The 18,492-nt window shown below is 34.8% G+C and overlaps 2 protein-coding genes and 1 long non-coding RNA gene across 3 annotated transcripts; 1 reads left to right on the forward strand and 2 right to left on the reverse strand.

Annotated features, from left to right (window-relative positions):
- Nucleotides 1-7,073: 7,073 nt before the first annotated feature.
- On the forward strand, nucleotides 7,074-8,053 carry LOC125590013 (MLP-like protein 328). Its single transcript, XM_048762835.1, has 2 exons — nucleotides 7,074-7,423; nucleotides 7,539-8,053. The coding sequence occupies exons 1-2, from the start codon at nucleotides 7,237-7,239 to the stop codon at nucleotides 7,805-7,807; spliced, it is 456 nt and encodes a 151-aa protein (XP_048618792.1). The 5' UTR covers nucleotides 7,074-7,236; the 3' UTR covers nucleotides 7,808-8,053.
- Nucleotides 8,054-13,412: 5,359 nt separating this feature from the next.
- LOC125590314 lies at nucleotides 13,413-14,313 on the reverse strand. The gene is made up of 3 exons (XR_007326629.1): nucleotides 14,039-14,313; nucleotides 13,757-13,952; nucleotides 13,413-13,520 (listed from the first exon to the last, which is right to left on the reverse strand). It is a non-coding gene; the product is annotated as an uncharacterized LOC125590314 (long non-coding RNA).
- Nucleotides 14,314-15,686: 1,373 nt separating this feature from the next.
- LOC125590584 (L-arabinokinase-like) lies at nucleotides 15,687-16,677 on the reverse strand. The gene is made up of 5 exons (XM_048764202.1): nucleotides 16,597-16,677; nucleotides 16,374-16,481; nucleotides 16,222-16,290; nucleotides 16,034-16,117; nucleotides 15,687-15,925 (listed from the first exon to the last, which is right to left on the reverse strand). Exons 1-5 carry the CDS (start codon nucleotides 16,675-16,677, stop codon nucleotides 15,845-15,847), a joined length of 423 nt encoding a protein of 140 aa, XP_048620159.1. The 3' UTR covers nucleotides 15,687-15,844.
- Nucleotides 16,678-18,492: the final 1,815 nt, after the last annotated feature.

An 18,492-nucleotide genomic window follows, 5' to 3' on the forward strand; every position in this document is an offset into this window, starting at 1 on the left:
CACAAGGCAAAGAGAAGGAGGCGAGTTCTAGCTTGAGAGCTCTAGGGTTTTCTTTAAAAGAAAAGTTTATGTTTATTCAAAGTCTGCCCCAAAAGTGGGCTTGCGAAAACATATAAATAGGACCAAGGGAACAGGCTCCGCTTAGGTCACGCAAATACAAATAAGGAAACAAACTAGAGTGTAAAAATAAAACATGAAATAAGGTCATGAGTCTTCTTAGCCTTGGATCGAACTTAGCACTTGGGATAAGTGTGAAGCAAGTTGTGGCCTTGTTAAAAACCTCCTCTGGAAAACCCATTTGGGACAAAACCAAGAGTAAGGGAAAAAGAGCACACACAAAGAGCTTAGCCTAGTTGCTAGATTCGTCCAAGAGACTTGCTAGGCAAGTTGATCTTCCATGGTAATGATCATCTGGTTGGTGTGGCATTGCTCCGAGATGAATGGCCACATATCCTCACTTGATGCTTGTTTCTCCTTAGCCGGTTCTTCACTCTTTAGTTCATCTTTCTTCAAGCTTAATTCACCAGCTGGTTTAACTTGTCCAAGATCAGAAGCAAGTATCATGCTCTCATTAAATTTATGTTGAAGTATCTTAGCTCTTTGTCTAGTGATAGCTCCCTTGAATACGGTTGGTACTGGCACTTCTTGAACTGTCTCTGATTTGGTTATGTTGCTGATCATGTCCTGGATATCAGGTTCAGTTAAGTCTGGTTCCGGCTCTGGTTGAATGTCCTCATCAATCACAATTCGTCTAGTCCTTCATCTTGCGGTCACTCGGTCTAGGCCAATCAACCAGCTCGATGTCAACAATGCCTTTCTCCAGGGAACACTTTCAGACGAGGTCTATGTCACGCAACCTCCGGGCTTTGTGGATCCAGATCGTCCTCATCATGTGTGTCGTCTTCGGAAGGCTCTCTATGGTCTCAAAAAAACCCCCCGGGCTTGGTACCAAGAACTCAAGACGTTCCTATGTCAGATGGGATGCACTAACTCTACTGCGGACACATCGGTGTTCATCTATATAGACGGAATCAACATCATCTACATTCTTGTCTACGTCGATGATATTATCGTCACCGGTAGTAGTTCCCAGCTTGTCTATGCTTGCATACATGTTCTGTCCCAGCATTTTTTCTTGAAGAAACCGACGGACTTGACCTACTTTTTAGGCCTTGAGGTCACACGCACGTCAAATGGACTTCACATAATGCAATGGAAGTACATTATTGACCTGCTCGCCAAAGTGAATATGCAGGAAGCTCAGCAAGTTTCCACGCCTCTAGCAACCTCTCGCTTACCTCTGGTCAAGTGCTCGACAATCCGAAGGAGTACCGCATGGTGATCGGTAGTCTGCAATACTTGGCTTTTACACGACCAGACATCGCCTACAGTGTTAACCATCTCTCTCAGTTCATGCATCGTCCCACGGATGAACACTGGAAGGCCGCAAAACGCATTCTTCGATATCTTGCTGGTACTCTCTCATATGGTATCTACATAGGGAAACACTCGCCTCACACATTGCATGCGTATTCGGATGCGGACTGGGCTGGAGACAGCGACGACTATATCTCCACCAACGCATTCATTGTCTATATGGGTTCTATGCCGATAGCATGGTTTTCTCGCAAGCAGACTGGAGTCGCGCGTTCCTCCACAGAAGCGGAGTATCGATCGGTGGCAAACACAGCAGCTGAGCGGCGTTGGGTTTGTTCTCTCCTTACTGAGCTTGGAGTTACTCTCACCAACACTCCGACTATATATTGTGATAATGTGGGAGCGACGTATCTTAGCGCCAACCCTGTGTTCCACTCTAGGATGAAGCATCTAGCACTTGATTGCCATTTTGTTCGTGGCAATGTTCAGTCTGGCGCTCTTCGCGTTTCGCATGTCTCCACTAAAGATCAACTTGCTAATGCCCTTACGAAGACGTTACCACGAGCAAGATTCAAAGAACTTATGGACAAGATTGGTGTGAGCAAACTCCCTCCATCTTGAGGGAGAGTATAGAGTATATGCCTAATAAGGTTATATTTGTCAATATGTAATAGCTAGGTTAGCTATGTATCACTATAAATATTGTACGTAAGTTATCTAATGAATTATTCAGCCCACTTTACTATAAAAGGTATCAACTATCTCTAGATTGTGGTGAAGGGAAGAGCTCAAAATTGAAGAGTAAGTAAAGAATAATGATATACCAAGCGGGAGAGAGAAAGGATGGTTCCACGATTTCTAAGCTTTGAATAGTCTCTAGCTCCGCATGAGGAGTCGTAGAAGAAGGAAAATAACATCTCAACGGCTCTGTCGCAGGAGGAAGACAATCTTCTTCTTTGGTCACCATTTGATACCTCAAACAAAGATCTTTGAGAGGAAAAGATTATAAAAGAATCACAAAAATAATGTTCATGGACTTGTAAGAAAGTGAAACTAAAGCAACTCCAACGTGAATAAAGATATATTCTTTTTTCTTTTCATTCTCTCGTTTTACACATAGAAAATAATTAGGCTTTCACCAACTTGGAAGGTCACCAACAGATTCCTCGAGTGACCCAATAAATATAATTATTATCTAATTGTACAGTTTCAAGAACACACTATTCTCCAAAGAGATTTGAATGAGAAAAGCACTAAAGATTAAACTTGTCATATATTTAAAAAAGAAGACAAAGATGATCAAAAGGTTTGTTTCTTCTAACTGTCTTACGCCTCAGCTTCAGCAACTTTCTCTGTCTCTCTCGCTGTTCTTCTTATGCGATCAGCTTTGCTTCCATTTCATCTTCCTCCCTTGCGATTCTCGCACTGCATTTATCAAATCAAACACAAACCGTTGAGCAATATATATAAGAAGAAACAAATGATTGAAACTCATGATCAAGATATTGATGTTACCTTCGTCTCTCTTCCTTCATGATATTGTCAAAGCATGCTTCCAGGTCTCGGTTATCATAGCCATGTCCAACATAACGATCAGTACTGACATTAAAACAATATAAAACTCATAAGTTCAGGAGAAAAAAACTAATGAAAATGTAATGGGTGTGAGCGTAGGAGAAAAGTTAGAAGCAATGCTTGAACATTTGTCTAATCATACTCAATGCTTTAGCATCCTCTGACATTGTTGCAGGCTTCTTCTTCTTCAGTGGCCTACGATCATCTACATCAGGTTGTGGAGATCTATTGGGCGCTGTTTACTCATCATCTGCGAAAGTTAGTTCATAAATTAGTGTCTTTGCTAGTTTTTTTGTTTTTGTCTAAAAATGAGATGAGAGAAAAAATCATGATACCTGGTGTTTTGAGGTGGACGTTGATTGTTTTGGTGTCATTCGGGATGGAATTCATCAAATGGTTAACGCAGATCAGCAACTCGATAGATCTCTTTGGGCTTCGTAGGAAGGAAATTGCAGAAAAAATCAATCATACATGTTCGTCGAGGATGAGCAGCTCCCTCTCCAATTGAAGATATAAGATAAACTGAGAGCGTCTGTGAAGATCCATCCGGCTATCAACCTTCTCCAATTTATAGGGGTTGAAGTAAATTTTTCGGTTTCATTGTATCAGAAGGGAGAAGGAGAGTTTAAGATCGTAAATGGCTTTAATGAAAAAAAAACATTTATTGTAAAATTTAAGAGGTATACGTTGAATACAGTGAAAATAATTAATAGATATGAAAAGAGTTGGAAGGTAAAGAGTTGATTAAGACACGTTTTTTCACAGGATTAGAAAAAACAGCAGGGGTGGTGAGATTGAAGGGTCGAAGAAGAAGAAACGACACACTTTCCTCGACAAAAACATAAAACGTCAGACCTTTTTTTCAAAATAGGCATTATAACTAAACATTGGCCAAATGGCCTTACATCCGACTTGGGCGTTTTATGGAACTTAAACTGAAATCATACGTGTACAGGGTAAACTATCATATCATAAATATATATTAGTTTCGGCCAGCAATGTACAAAGTATCTTTTAGTTTAGTGGTATAAATGGTGGTGTTTATATCTCAATAAACCGGGTTTGAGCCACAGTCTTGATATTTTTTTATACTTTTTAAAAGTGGGACCCACAGACCATGTCGCCTCAGGAATGATGCAATTGTCTCATTATATTATAGATTTATGATTTTCCGTCTATTTACATGTCCATCGTGAACAAGGAAAATAATTATTTTATATTTTTATTGGTACGTCTTATCACACCAGTAAATATATTTTATTTTAATATTATGGTTACCAATCCTAAATTATCTGAATTTAAATAATATATTATAATCTACAAGAATTGGCTCGAAACAGACAACAAATAAATAAAAAATCATTTGGAGACTCAAGTGAAAATGATGCTAGCACATGCACCTGTAAAACCTTTATAAATTAGTAATGTTGGGACTTTGAAATTTTATTAATTTATAAATATATTAATTTACAAAAGTTTCTTTATTTAGATTTTTTATTTTAAAATATATTTATTTTAAGATAACAAAATATTTGATTTTAATGTATAATTAATTGTTATTTTTAAAATTTGACATTTATATTAATTGTATTATATTATTTGGTGTAATATAATATATATATTGCATAGAACTTAAATGGGGTTTAGATATAATATTACTAAATTTCATCAAAAATATAAAGTGTTAAGAAAATATAAAGATAATTTCATTGTGAATTTAAAACAAACAATATAATAATAAGTTTTTATTTATATAAAATATATATACATATAAATTATTAATTTTTAATTTTAATGAGACCATATATTTACATGAAAACATTTAAAATTTAATATTTTATTATTTTATCGCTTTGTGTCAAATTTTGAATCAGTCAAAGTTGGGACCATCAAAATTTATTAATTTATAAAAATTATTAATTTATCGACTATTAATTTATAGATGTTGTAATCTCGGCTTGAAACTCATTAGTTTATCTGTGAACCTAACGAATTGTTAGAAAAGCGAAAACATATGAGAATTTGCAGGGAGGAATTTTAAATATATTTAATTATTATGTATATATATTTATGCAATCGAATATAGTAATTGAATTATATGTAGCCCACCATTTAGTTAAGCAGTAATAGCAATTTCTTTATCTCCTTTATTTTTTTGTCTTCGTAATAAGTTGTTTTGCAACAATGTTAACCTAAAAATAGTATAAATTTTAACATTTACATCAAAAAAAAAACTTCAAAAAGATAAAAAGTTATCTTTTATTTTGATTTGTTGGCAGCATGTAATATAATCGCCACAAAGGAATTTCGATGAGTGAGTTGGTGCCACGAAATCGGCCTCCGCAGACTCGTTTTAGAACAAGATTGTAATTTGTTGTCATGTTTAGAAATAGAATGATTAAAAAATTAGAATACAAATGAATAGAATAATGAAAGTTATACACAATAGAATTTCAGGTAGGCCCTTTCAGTCTGGATATCAGTTCGGTTTCAGATCGGTTTATTTGGTTTTTCTGTTAGTAAAATATAACTACCATTCTAAATTTATATTTAATTCGGTTCGATTCGATTAAATATTTTTGGTTGTTTAGGTTTTCGGATTTAAACCAAAAACCATTATTTAGTGTCATAATATATAAATTTTAGAGTCACATTGTCAAAGCAATCATTTATTAAAAAAATGCCAGATGTTAATAAAAAGAACAAAATAAATAAAATGTTTCTACCATCAAATAAAATAATTAATCTAGATCCAAAACCAAGGTTCGAAATTTTGAAATAAAATAATGAAAAACAAAACACAATCATGAAAGAAATTTTTTACACTCTCCTATATTTAATGTTCATCAAAATTACGTTTCCTCTGATTGAACAGAGAACTCTGTTCATTTATACATAAGAAAAGTTATGAATAAATTATTTATTGGTGTCCATCAAAACTATACCTACTCTTCGGTTTGGTAGATGGCGAAAGAAAGCAATAACAGTAAAAAAAAAAGACTAAGAGAATAAGAATTCTCAGGCTGCGATGAGTTGTTATTTGAATATAGTTTAAGTGGTTTTCAGATTAGAGCTTCTTTACTAGTGTAAAAATATGGTATTAGCTATTAACAAAAAATAAATTATATATCAAATAGCTTTTCATGTATCCTTATATAATATATATATATATATATATATATATATATATATATATATATGTTTCTGTTTTAGATCGGTTATGTTTGTTTATTCGGTTTAATTAGTTATAAACCGAATTATATTCAAATTCTACAGTTTTTATAAAATCACATCCACTCGGTTTATATTGTATATACAAAAACCAAACCATATTGTTTCTCTCGGTTCGGTTCGGTATAATTTGTTTTTACCATATTGATTCCATATTATTTTATTTCATTTACTATTTTTTTAATCATCCATGTTTTATAACAATATTACATCATTAGAATGAAACTTGTTTTTAATTCCGTATAAATGATAGTTTTTTTAAGAATCTACATGAATGAATTATTTCATACAGTTTTCTCCCACAAATATTTTATACAGTTGCATCCATTGATTATCTCTAAAGACAATCCGATATATATGACTTTTAAGTTTACAAACACTTTTAATTTTTAAAAGATGTTAACCAGAAAAGAAAACAAAAATATTTTAAGAAGATGAAAAAATATTTTAAGAAGATGTCAGTTTCAGCCAGTTTTCCTGTCGGATTCACCTATTTTCTCTTTTGGGAAAAGACGATAGTGATTGTTTACTAGCCTCACTAAAATATTATGATTCATTCCATGGCTTGAATTGATTATGATATTCCAGCCTTGTAATATAATTTGGCGACGGTTTCAAATTTCAATGAACGCGTACCTGAAATCCAAATATATATTGTATACGTTCAAATTGTAAAATAAAACAACACCTAAACAATGGTCATTTAAAATGCAATATTTTTTTAATATGAATGACGGTGATACTCGTCATATGATATGCATTATTGCATTTTGTCAAACCTAATTATTAACATGATGATAAGGACTTCGTAAACGTGAATTACGCGACAATACAACTTTTAACTTTTTTACGCAGAATACATTTACACTTACTCGTGAATAATATGCACGGCCACCAACTCTTTTCGTCAAATGAAAGAAAACATGTATTTACGTTTTAATTAACCGTGACCCTCTCTATATAAACGAAGAAGAACACAAGCAAAATCATTCATTCATCAGCCAAAGAAAAAAAAAAAAACTTCACTCAATACCCAAAGAAGAAAAATCAGAGATGGCGACGTCAGGAACATATGTGACGGAGGTTCCTTTGAAAGGATCGGCGGAGAAACACTACAAGCGGTGGAAGACTGAGAACCATCTCTTCCCCGACGCCATTGGCCACCACATTCAAGGTGTCACCGTCCACGATGGTGAATGGGACTCTCATGGCTCCATCAAGATTTGGAACTACACATGCGGTAACAATACATTTATTTTTATGCGACTGAATTGTCCAAACATATATATGGTGCTATTGATTTGGTGCTGACTTAGAACATGAACATATGTATCTACAATTGTATATCTATGAAGATGGGAAACAGGAGGTGTTCAAGGAGAGGAGAGAGAATGACGATGAGAATATGGCGGTAACGCTCAGAGGGCTCGAAGGTCACGTGATGGAGCAGCTTAAAGTCTATGACGTCATCTTTCAGTTCATTCAAAAGTCGCCTAGTGATATAGTCTGCAAGATCACTATGATATGGGAGAAGCGAACCGATGACTCGCCTGAGCCCATCAACTACATGAAGTTCGTCAAGAGCCTCGCTGCGGACATGGACCACCACGTTATCAAATCCTAAATCCGTTCCCAACCATCATCACCAGATTCCCCACCGTCATATATGGCTGCCTTGGTGTGTGTGTGTGTGCGCGCGACTTCGTATGATGTTATAATAAATGGGGCTCTTGTATGGTTTCTTTAAAATCATTATATTGATGTTGTGTGTTGTAATATGCTTTGATGTTGTTATTATGGTAATATCGAGTTTGATGTATTATCAGTTAAATATATGTATCGTTGTTAATTAATGATTTCCAAAAAGTAATGCTCTCCTGTTTACCCGTCGTTCGCAAAGAGTTGAATCCACAATATCTACATTTCAAAATATAGAAGGAATGGAGGATTCAGTATTTTTTCCGTAGTAGATGGATATATATATTTGACATATTATGTATTATAAATCTAATAGATTATTGTGTTCTTAATGGATTCTCAATTTTACGTCTGTCGTACATGGTAGATCAGATTTACTGACACTTCTAAACCAATTTTAAAATTGATCTTCCCAAAATAAATTCATCACAATATTAATTTTCCTAAATTTACATGCATGTTAATATCATGTTTTGTTATTTTTTTTAACTTTAGGTTCTTAATATATTGATTTGAATTTTTATACATTGAAAGAATGCTCAATGTCCAAAAGTGACAAAATAGGTTTTGTTCTAAGAATACAATAAGTGAGATCAGTTGTCTCTAATTAACAAAATTCCCATAACTTATTGATTATCTGTAAAGAAAAATCCTATATGGCTTTAACTTCATAAAAAAAATACTTTTTAAAAGGAGTGATTTACGCTATAGGGCAGTTTATGAGTTTTTATTACACCATAAAGCAGTTATTGCTCATAAAGCAGTTTTTCACAACTACGAGCTAACTACATTCTTTATTGAAACTAAATGGATCCACAATTTTTCTTTTAATTCTGTTTTTTTTCTCTCTGTAAAAATAAATAACTTTTAACGGTAGAGAAATCCCAACAAAAAATCTGAAAACAATGATTTTAAAAGCAAAAAAGGATGAAGAGGAAGAAGCTGAGCGGTAGTCACTTGAATACAATGTTGATATGAACAAAGCTGTTGCCGTAAACGCATATCGTCGTCTTTTACTTTGTCGAAGGCCTTGATCTGTTGTAATCTTCTTTGTCATCTCCTCAGACGCGTTGATTCACCTTAGCATCTCTTCCATTACGTTGTAACAATTTTTCCAGCGTCGTGACCTTATCTCTCTCGCCGTCACGGCACTGTAAAAGCTCGGGAACATCAATGGCCACTCTTGTTTTTTTTTGGTCCTTAACGTTTTGTATAATTTTGTTTTTAACCCTAAACTTATTAATTGTGCATATATCTACTCAAATCAAACCATAAACTTCTTGATTGTTCATTTTTGCCTCTGAACTTTTAAAAATAAACACTTGTTTCTTTGATGTATTTCAAAATTATCATGTGTACAGCTATTGTCATGTACACCATATTCAGTTTGAGTTGATCTATTTTGTTATGTATTTTGGTATTCTTTAGTAGACAACCGCTAATCCACCTATTTGTGTACAATTTCGTCACATATATTGGTGCATTTTTTATGTACACGTGTACATGTCACAAACGGTACACAAAATAACCAACAAACTTCTTGATTGTTTATTCCAGTATATTTTTTATAATTGCACGAATGATTCTTGTTTTTTTTTTTGCTTTCTGTTTTACCTCCAAACTTTAAAAATAAACAATTGTCTCTTTGATTTAGCTAAAAAACAACCAATTATGTGTCACCCCTCTAGTAATGAAATTGAACACATATATGCACATAATTAAATGTATTGGAAAATAAATTAAATGAACTAAACAATATATCCACCTATGTGTACAACTTTTTTATATATATTGGTTCATTTTGGTTGTACACGTGTACATGTCTCAAAATGTACACAAAATCACCCACAAACTTTTTGATTCTTCATTCTAGTACATTGCACGAATGATACTTGGTCTTTTGATTGCTTTATTTTTTTCCTCCAAACTTTCAAAAGTAAGTAATTGTCTATTTTATTTAGCAAAAATAATTGATTATGTACTACAACCCCATGCTAATGCAATTGAACACATATATGCACATATTTAAATGCATTATAAAATGAATTAAACGAACAAAAATCAAAAGCTAAAAATCATTAGATATGATTAACACACAAAACCATGTGTACAACTTCAGTTTGACTTTTGTTATATATATTGAGAATTCCTTTAGTAAGCAATTGTCAGTAACCTATATGTGTACAACTTCTTCACATATGTTAAAATAATATGTCCCAAAAATTAATAATGTATTCACTAATATGTCCCAAAAATTTATGTACATAGATCATAGATATACATCGGTCATACTGTACACCGTTTAACACATAACCATGTACACCGATACACAGAAATACATGTACACCGATACACAGAAATATATGTACACAGTTATGTATACTACACAACAAATGTACACAATTTCCCACGAAACCACTCTTCGATTCTATTATATGTTCATTACATTGACCATCACACCCCTTGTCATTTGTTAAACGATACATGTACCAGTGGACTTCTTTATTAGTATGTGTCATGTATACAAGATATATTTACATACACAACCTACTAATTGTATACAGTTTCTAATCAACCATTTACTTGTGTTCACTCAAACTTGTCCACAAAAAAATTGAAACTATAACTTTTGAAGCCATTTGATGTGTACACTATACCATGTACACAATTTTTTTTTATTATCCACATGTACATTGATTCACATGTACGAATTTTTTTATTATTATCACATGTAGATTGATTCACATGTATGCAAATTTACTTGTACAATAATTCATTAATTCATAGACCTCTCATATAATGAATTAGCATGTATATTTTCAGGCAAAAGACAAGTAATCACCTGTAAAAATATCACAAATATATTACTAAGATTTAACAAAATGCACAAAAGGAATGAACATATAACTTTTAAAGCCATTTGACGTGTACACTATACCACGTACACAAGTGTTTTATTATCCACATGTACAATGATTCACATGTACACAAATTAACTGTACAATAATACATGAACGCCATATAATTTCACTATCCTCGTATACATAAACTTGAAACATGTAGGTTTTCCAACTTAGAGCAAAAAATATGTACATCGATTTATTTATACATTGATCAAGTTATGATGGTGATTTTAATAGTTTTTAGTATAGCTGTTCAGAAAAAAAAAGACAAATCACATGTGTACATGTAGACATTGCTCAAGTTATGATATAATGTAAAAATGAAAATTTGGAACTTCATTTAAATCATTTATACCGGTCATCTATAATATAGTTGGTGTCCACATGGACACTCAAAATCATTGATATTCTGTTGGAGTTTTATGTTTGCTTCTATTATAGACAACATCAATGATATTTTGTGTACAAAGTAACATAGACAATTTATCAGTGTGAACATATAAATTATGGGATCAAATCAAAAGGATTTATTTTACAATCAGATTCATATGGGGCATAAACGAAATGAAACACAACGGCATGGACCAATGTTCCAAAATCAGAATATTTGCTTGGTCTGGATTGCACAATTAAAAGTTTCGGAAAATATTCATGAACATAATAGAATTTTGAGACAAATTTGAGAATAAACAAGAGTTGGAAGACCAGATGTGCAAATAATCAAAACTTGACCATTGTTGCTCCAGTGAAGCTTTCTCTTTGATCTGCGACTAAAGTGCTGACGATTCCAATCTCCACAACTCTGGTCCCGAGCATGACGACCATGGCGAGGAGGAGAAGATTTGACCTTGACGTGGATAGGGGTAGAGCTATGTCGGAATGGAGCTTAGGGTTTGAGGTCGCCGACAATGGAATTTCTGTTGGCGAAGAAATGACGGTTGTTCGTTGGAAAAGAAACCACAAGGTTTTTCACCACTTCAAAAATGATTTGGATTCTTTTTTTGTTCTATTTTCATGAACGATTGTTTATCATAAAAGAAATTCTTGTTTGAAATCATGGGAGGAATTTTCTATATTTTGTTACTAAAGATCAGCTTTTTTTACCATAATAGTCTCGTTCTGTAAATTTTAATATCTTTTGATCTCTGAAAAAAATATATATTTAATTTTGAGAAAAGAGAAAACAAGGAAAGATAGGAAGTGAAACCTAGCAGTTACAACTTGTTTTGGTTTGAACCAGTAAACGTAACCAAAAAAGAAGAAAGTTAGAAAAAAGTGGTATGGTAATTGAAAGTAAAACTGCCTCTCAGTGTAATTCTTTATTGTGTTAACAAAAGAAAATAAGAAAGATTTACATTGCAAGACACTTTATGACTTCTTTCTTTCATTCTAGGACACATTCTTCTATTAGAGCACTTTTTTTGAAAGAGCATTTAGATCGTAACATTTTCAGTTCAATTCCAATCATTATGGCCGTGTTCGTTTACATGTCGCGCGACCTGCGACATGCGACCTGCGACATGCGACCTGCGACTAATCGCAGGTCGCAGGTTGTTGTTCGTTTCGCTGTCGCATAACATGCGACCTGCGATTGGTCGCAAGTCGCAAGTCGCAGGTTGTTGTTCGTTTTGATGTCGCGCGACTGATCGCGCGACCAGTCGCAGGTCGCAGGTCGCAGATCGCAGGTCGCGCGACACGTAAACGAACATAGTTTTAGTCGCAGGTCGCAGGTTTTGCCGCAGGTCGCAAGTCGCAAGTCGCGCGACACGTAAACGAACGTAATCTTAGTCGCAGGTCGCAGGTCGTAGGTTGCAGGTCGCGCGACACGTAAACGAACACGGCCTATGTTGACTAACTGAACTTTGAAATTGGCGGGCTTTTTTTTCCAACCATTGATTTTATTTATATCTCGACGGTCGAAATTGCACAAAATGGATCTGGACAAGACATATCTGTGATTAACAACAGCCGTTTGATCATTTATTTTTTTATTTTGGACATCCCAGATTATTTGTATTTCTTATTTTCTCATCTTTTTTATGAACTTTTTACTTTTATCGGAAATGAAAATCTGTTGGTTGCCTTACAAATCTAATTGACAAAGATCAAGATGCGATAGTCTTCCAATAATCATCAGTTCTCAAAAATATATTTTTGATTATCTCCTAAGGTTTGAAGGTCATGAGATGAAAGGAAGCTTTCAAAGGCACAGAGAACAGGGAGAAGTGATGATTATTAGATAGAAGTCCTAAAGGGGGTATTATTGTTATAGGTAAAACCACACTAATCTTCTCGTGTTTTTATTGTTTGATTATGGTCCAGTGGGTTGTGGTGATGTACTTTTTTGGAGCACTTGGAGATGCATTTTCATTATGCTTTTATATGCATTTGATTACAAATTTAAAAGTTCAATATAATGTATAAAGATTGTAAAACCATTTAGTTGTAGCTAGCTATTTTATCTCTATCGATGCATATGGATTCATGAATGGTCATGCTCTTAAAAAGTATCATTATGAAAATTTAAAGTACCCATATCGACATTACAAAAGGTGTAAAAGAACCAAAGAATCCACATGGACACTCATATTGTGTACACCGGCCATATCTAAAACGAAAGAACCAAAGCAACTTCAACATCTTAGAAGCTGTGAAAAGCATCTGTATATGTGGTATTGCAAACCAATGGAAGAAGCCCGAGAGATCCGGTTAAGACGTCGTTAACCAAAATTGAATCTGCACACACATACACAATTCTTCTAAACTCATACATTCTCAGTAAGCAAGATAAAAAGCCTAATTGAATAACATCACTTCTCCTACAAAAAATCAGTGAAGTCGGACAATAAAAATGGAGAAACTTTAAACTTATGCTTTTGTTTCCAAAAAGAATTAGATTTGTACGGAAACCATTAATTCTCTGCTTCTCGTGTAATAGGAAAGATTAGATTTTTATAATACCATTAGCTCACCTCGTCAAAGCAATCAGACCAAAACAAGAAGCTTGTAAACGACGCATCTCCTCCATTCCGTCCAAAACATCCCGGACGACAAGTAATATGTCGTCGAATACACGTTCAGCCGCTTACTAGGGTACATTTCTGTCGCTAGTATCCTCACCGGCAGTCGGAACAGTCACATTCACCACTTCCTCGTGTTGCGTCTCCTCTGCAACACAACCAACCGATTAGCAAAACCAAAAACAGATTAAAACCCTAAATTCGAGCCGATTAGCGAACAAAAAACTCACTAACCTTCGGCTATCTCCTTCCCTGCCCGCTTCCTTTTCGTCGTCATTATGACCTTTTGCCTGTGTCTCTGTAGCCAATTTCTCCGTCGTCAGAAAACCGTAATTTTGGTTTATGTGAGAAAGTTAATCAAAAAGATAATTTAACTTTTAAACTTTTGCGGGCCCAATGTTAATTATGAACCAAATTTAACTTCCTCTCGTGTCCACCATCTCATCTCTGCTTTTTTCAAAATTCGAACGGTCTAACCAACCTAACCAGCAAAAAATGTTGTCATTTTATTGAAATGTCCATGTCTGGTTTTCTTTTTCCAAGGATAAATAAGTTTTCAACCACTGAAAAATACCCTAGTAGCACAACGTACTCTTGGGTGTAATAAAAACTGGTAAAATCATTTGTGTTAATAACTCAGAAAATAAAATAAAAGAAATCTTTTAGGAAGATATCAGTTTCGGCTAGGTTTCCTGTCGGATTCACCTGTTTTCTCTTTTGGGCAAAGACGATAGGGATTGTTGACTGGCCTCACTAAAATATTACTGTTTTCGAAAATAAGATTTTTTAAAATGTTCACGCTTATTAAGAATTTAATAAATGTTTATAATTTAATTTTTTTTTTTTACTTTATTATACACTTTCCAAAAAAAAATTTACCAATGAAATTTAATCAATTCAAATATTTTCATTTAATGTTTTTCAAAAGCATAAAAAATACTTTAAACATATAAAAAATATATCTTTGTGGAACATGTAAAAAATCTAAAACATCTTAGTTTTGGAAACGGATGAAGTATCATTCATTATCCATGGCTTTATTATGATATATTGATATTCTAGCCTTGTTTTATGTGAATTGAAACCGTCCCCAAACAGTACAAAACAAGGCTTTTTTTTTTTTTTTCTTTTTCTGTGACAAAAAAAAACCTTGTTTTCTACTGTTTGGCGACGGTTTCAATTCACACAAAGCCAAATAAATATTGCATACGTTCAAATTCTAAAATAAAGCATAAAATCACACTCTGGAGACTAAAACACATAATTCATTAATCTATATATAATCCCAATATAGTTGGGTTTTTTTCTTTATATTTTGGTTTTTTCTCTATATCATGTATTACTTGCATATAAACAGTTTTACTTTTGAGTGTCGGGGTGGGAATCATCAACACTGCAACACCATGTTATGAGTGAGCGAGAAGCTTTGTACATTAGTAGGTCCACATTAGAAGCTCCAAATGACGTCGTACGTAATCGTATGCTTAACCACTCACTGAACTCTGACTTATCTCCGGCTTAGAGCATAAATATCACCAACCCTTAAAGACATTCTTGTACTGTTCGCATCAGTGGGTCCCACAAAAAAGAAGAAGAACCGGTTACTAAAGTTGCAAAATAAGAGCATGCGCAACGGTGAGGCTGGGAGGTCGAGTCCTTAGGATTAGAATATTATTTTTTTTTGTTTTTTTTACTTTTTGAATAGTTAAGGATTGTAATTAAAAATGATGTGTGCAATGGTGTCACCTACATTGAATCCTAGCTCAACCATTCAGCATCAAAATTTTGGTCAATCATGAATCAATGGAAAGTCTAACTTCAAGGATCAAGCTGAGCATGAAACCAATTTGCGCTATTCAATTCGATCATCGGAGAAAATCAATTTGTAACTATATTTTCACTATAAACATTTTCTTCTAAAACAGGGGAGTTGAACACTTGATAACAAAAGCTAGGTTGTGAACGTGGACTACAACAAGCTCAAGACCTCAGGAGGCCAAACAAGACACACCAAAACTGAAAGTAGGATATTAAAAAACGTCACCTGAAATTGGTGACACAGACAGAACGTATGCCAGCATCAGCCGCTGCACGGCACGCTACGGGGACAACATCAGACACCTGTGTTTAACAAACGTGAAAAATTCTCCAAGTGAATTTTACAAAGCAAAAGTCCAAGATAAGTTAACGATGGGCCGAGAGATTGTATGAAAAGAAAAAGTTAATTACCACGAAATCAGCTTTGATAGAATGAAGCCACTCCACTTCTGTTTTCAAGATTTCAGCTCGAGGAACCACAGCTGTTTCCACATACTGTGGAAGACGCAGCATCACAAAAAAGTGTAAAGCTCATAAACTGGAAATTGCAATCAAGATAAGACCAATAATCATTTACAAGTGATCACATGAGTTAAAACCTTTTCTAAGGAGGCAAGACGATCTACAGTCAGAGCATCAGCTTGCACAGCTCCACAGTCCAAAAGAACCTAACAATCGCCAATTAATCAATATATCCTTATGTTTCCAGTAAACAATCGAAAGAGTAAGCAAGTAAATGATCGATAGAAACCTTTCGAATCTTAAGCCTAGGAGACTGAATCTCGGACGTGAAGACGAAATCAGGCGCGCCGGTGACGACATGAACGTCGTGCCCGGCCGCGATCAAGTGACGGACAACCTGAATTGCCTCAAATTAGCCACGATCGAACTAACGCAGTAGTCACAGATAAGAATGATGCAGAGAGAGAGAGAGAAAGTGAGAAGGAAAACCTCGACGACGCGGGTGGCGTGACCGAAGCCGTGCCAGTGACGTAGTAAGCGAAGACCAGGTGCTTGCTGGAAGCTGAGACGCCTTTGTTATCGTCAATCCTCATTTTCTTCGACGGGAAAATATCTCTCCGACGATCGCTGAGGGGAAGAAGAAGACTGATTCTAAAGAACTAATAAATCTCCAGCTTTAACGAACGATCCACTCAAATTCGGCCACGTACCACAAGGATCAAGTCCTTAAACCTCCTATTTACGGACCAATCCTTACATTTATTAGCCTAAATATTATTATTATATTAAAACTAACATATGCTTTAGCGTTAAGGATTCGGGATGAACCCCCGTTGCGGACGCTCTAAGGACCTTTTTGGAGATGTCCTTGCACTGTTCGCGGGCCTCACTGACACGTGGCGGTCCGCGATTGGTTTGTTTTTAATTTTTAATTTTTTTTTAAATTAGACAAAAAAAAAATTCCAAATGGGGTTTAGCGTTAATCATGATGTTATAAGTTTCTGAGCCTTTTTGGGCCCATCTATTATGTGTATCTCCCTTTTTCTTCCACACGTATTTCCTTTTTTCAACTTCGTACTTTCTTTTTGTTGTGAATAAACAAGCAGATAAGTGTGGACTGATAACTATTTATAAATCAACTAGTAGTGTAAAGTACTAACTGAGATCGTTGGGTGTTTAAAGGTCGAGAGACTCTCTGCTGTTCACTCGATTCTAATTGTTTGTGTTGATCATCGCTCGGATTAGGGTTTTTAAGGTTATTCTCGAGAAGAGCCTTTACTTTACTTTTGTATCCTGTATGAAAGCAGCCCAGACACGGGGACGGAAAACGGCAAACTTAAAAAAAATTAGATACGGATAAGGCATAGAAACGGCAACCAACATATATAAATATATCCATAAGTTAAAATATTAAAATCTGAAACATAAGTTTAAAATTAAAAACACACTTTATCAAAAATACTAGACAACAACAAAATAAACTAATCATCTAGTAGCTCATTTTTAAAATCCGGTTCATCTAGTGAAACTAACTCCAAGAATCCTACATTTTCCATAGCTATTTTCACTTGATGAATTAGTAGATCCACTACCAATGTTGACATTTTCAGTCTGAGAATTCATCCTTTTAAACTATCTGAAATCACAGAAAACAATATATGATACAACAAGTGAAATCAGCAACACGAGAAATGATGTCACATATATTCGTATACAGAAAATACACAGAAAAAAAAGAAAAGTGGTAAAGGGCTTACAGCTGTGAGTACAGCGCCCTGAGTTCGATTCTCCTTGCCCATCCGGGACGCCTTAACTGGTAAGAAAACGCGGATCATGCGGGCCTCGTAGTGATTAGTCATTGGACCTAGAAAACCTTTGGGATCACACTACGGTTATCAAAAAAAAAAAATCAGAAAGTTGTATTAATGAAATTGAAATATAATTCAAACGTAAACAACAAAACATAAAAATCAGAAAGAGACGAGAAGAACTTCTTACGTGTTGTTCCTTACACATTGTAACACCAAAAATCAAACGGATACGTCTCCTTTGTCTTGAAACGTTTCCGAGACGTCTCCGGTCACTAACCATACCTGTCCCAGGTTAGTCATGCCGTCCCGGGTTCATGGCACATGTGTTGGGGACGTTTCCCAGGCATACCCGAGCCGTACCGTCCCTCCAGCGAACCCACCGGTACGCGAGACGGCACCCAAGTGGCGTACCCGTGCAACCTAGTATGATCAACACTCTCTTGATAGTAATTTTCTTCGACGTTTCATTGTTCTAAATATTCAGGGTAATATGAACACAGTAAGATCAATGGCTACTAAAAACCAGCAAAACAGAAAAATTAGATATGGTATTACATAACCTATCTCTTTAGTAGGACCAAAGGATCTTGACGTAAT

Source organism: Brassica napus, chromosome C7 (assembly GCF_020379485.1).
Source record: "Brassica napus cultivar Da-Ae chromosome C7, Da-Ae, whole genome shotgun sequence".
NCBI classification, from domain to species: Eukaryota; Viridiplantae; Streptophyta; class Magnoliopsida; order Brassicales; family Brassicaceae; genus Brassica; species Brassica napus.

Bases quoted from the DNA above. Each gene is read 5' to 3' on its own strand.
- LOC125590584 (XM_048764202.1), bottom strand. From the start codon at position 16,677: ATGAGGATTGACGATAACAAAGGCGTCTCAGCTTCCAGCAAGCACCTG. The intron at 16,482-16,596 runs GTCACGCCACCC...GAGGCAATTCAG, and splicing joins ACGTCACTGGCACGGCTTCG to GTTGTCCGTCACTTGATCGC. The intron at 16,291-16,373 runs GTTTCTATCGAT...GGCGATTGTTAG, and splicing joins CTAGGCTTAAGATTCGAAAG to GTTCTTTTGGACTGTGGAGC.
- LOC125590013 (XM_048762835.1), top strand. From the start codon at position 7,237: ATGGCGACGTCAGGAACATATGTGACGGAGGTTCCTTTGAAAGGATCG. The intron at 7,424-7,538 runs GTAACAATACAT...ATATCTATGAAG, and splicing joins GATTTGGAACTACACATGCG to ATGGGAAACAGGAGGTGTTC.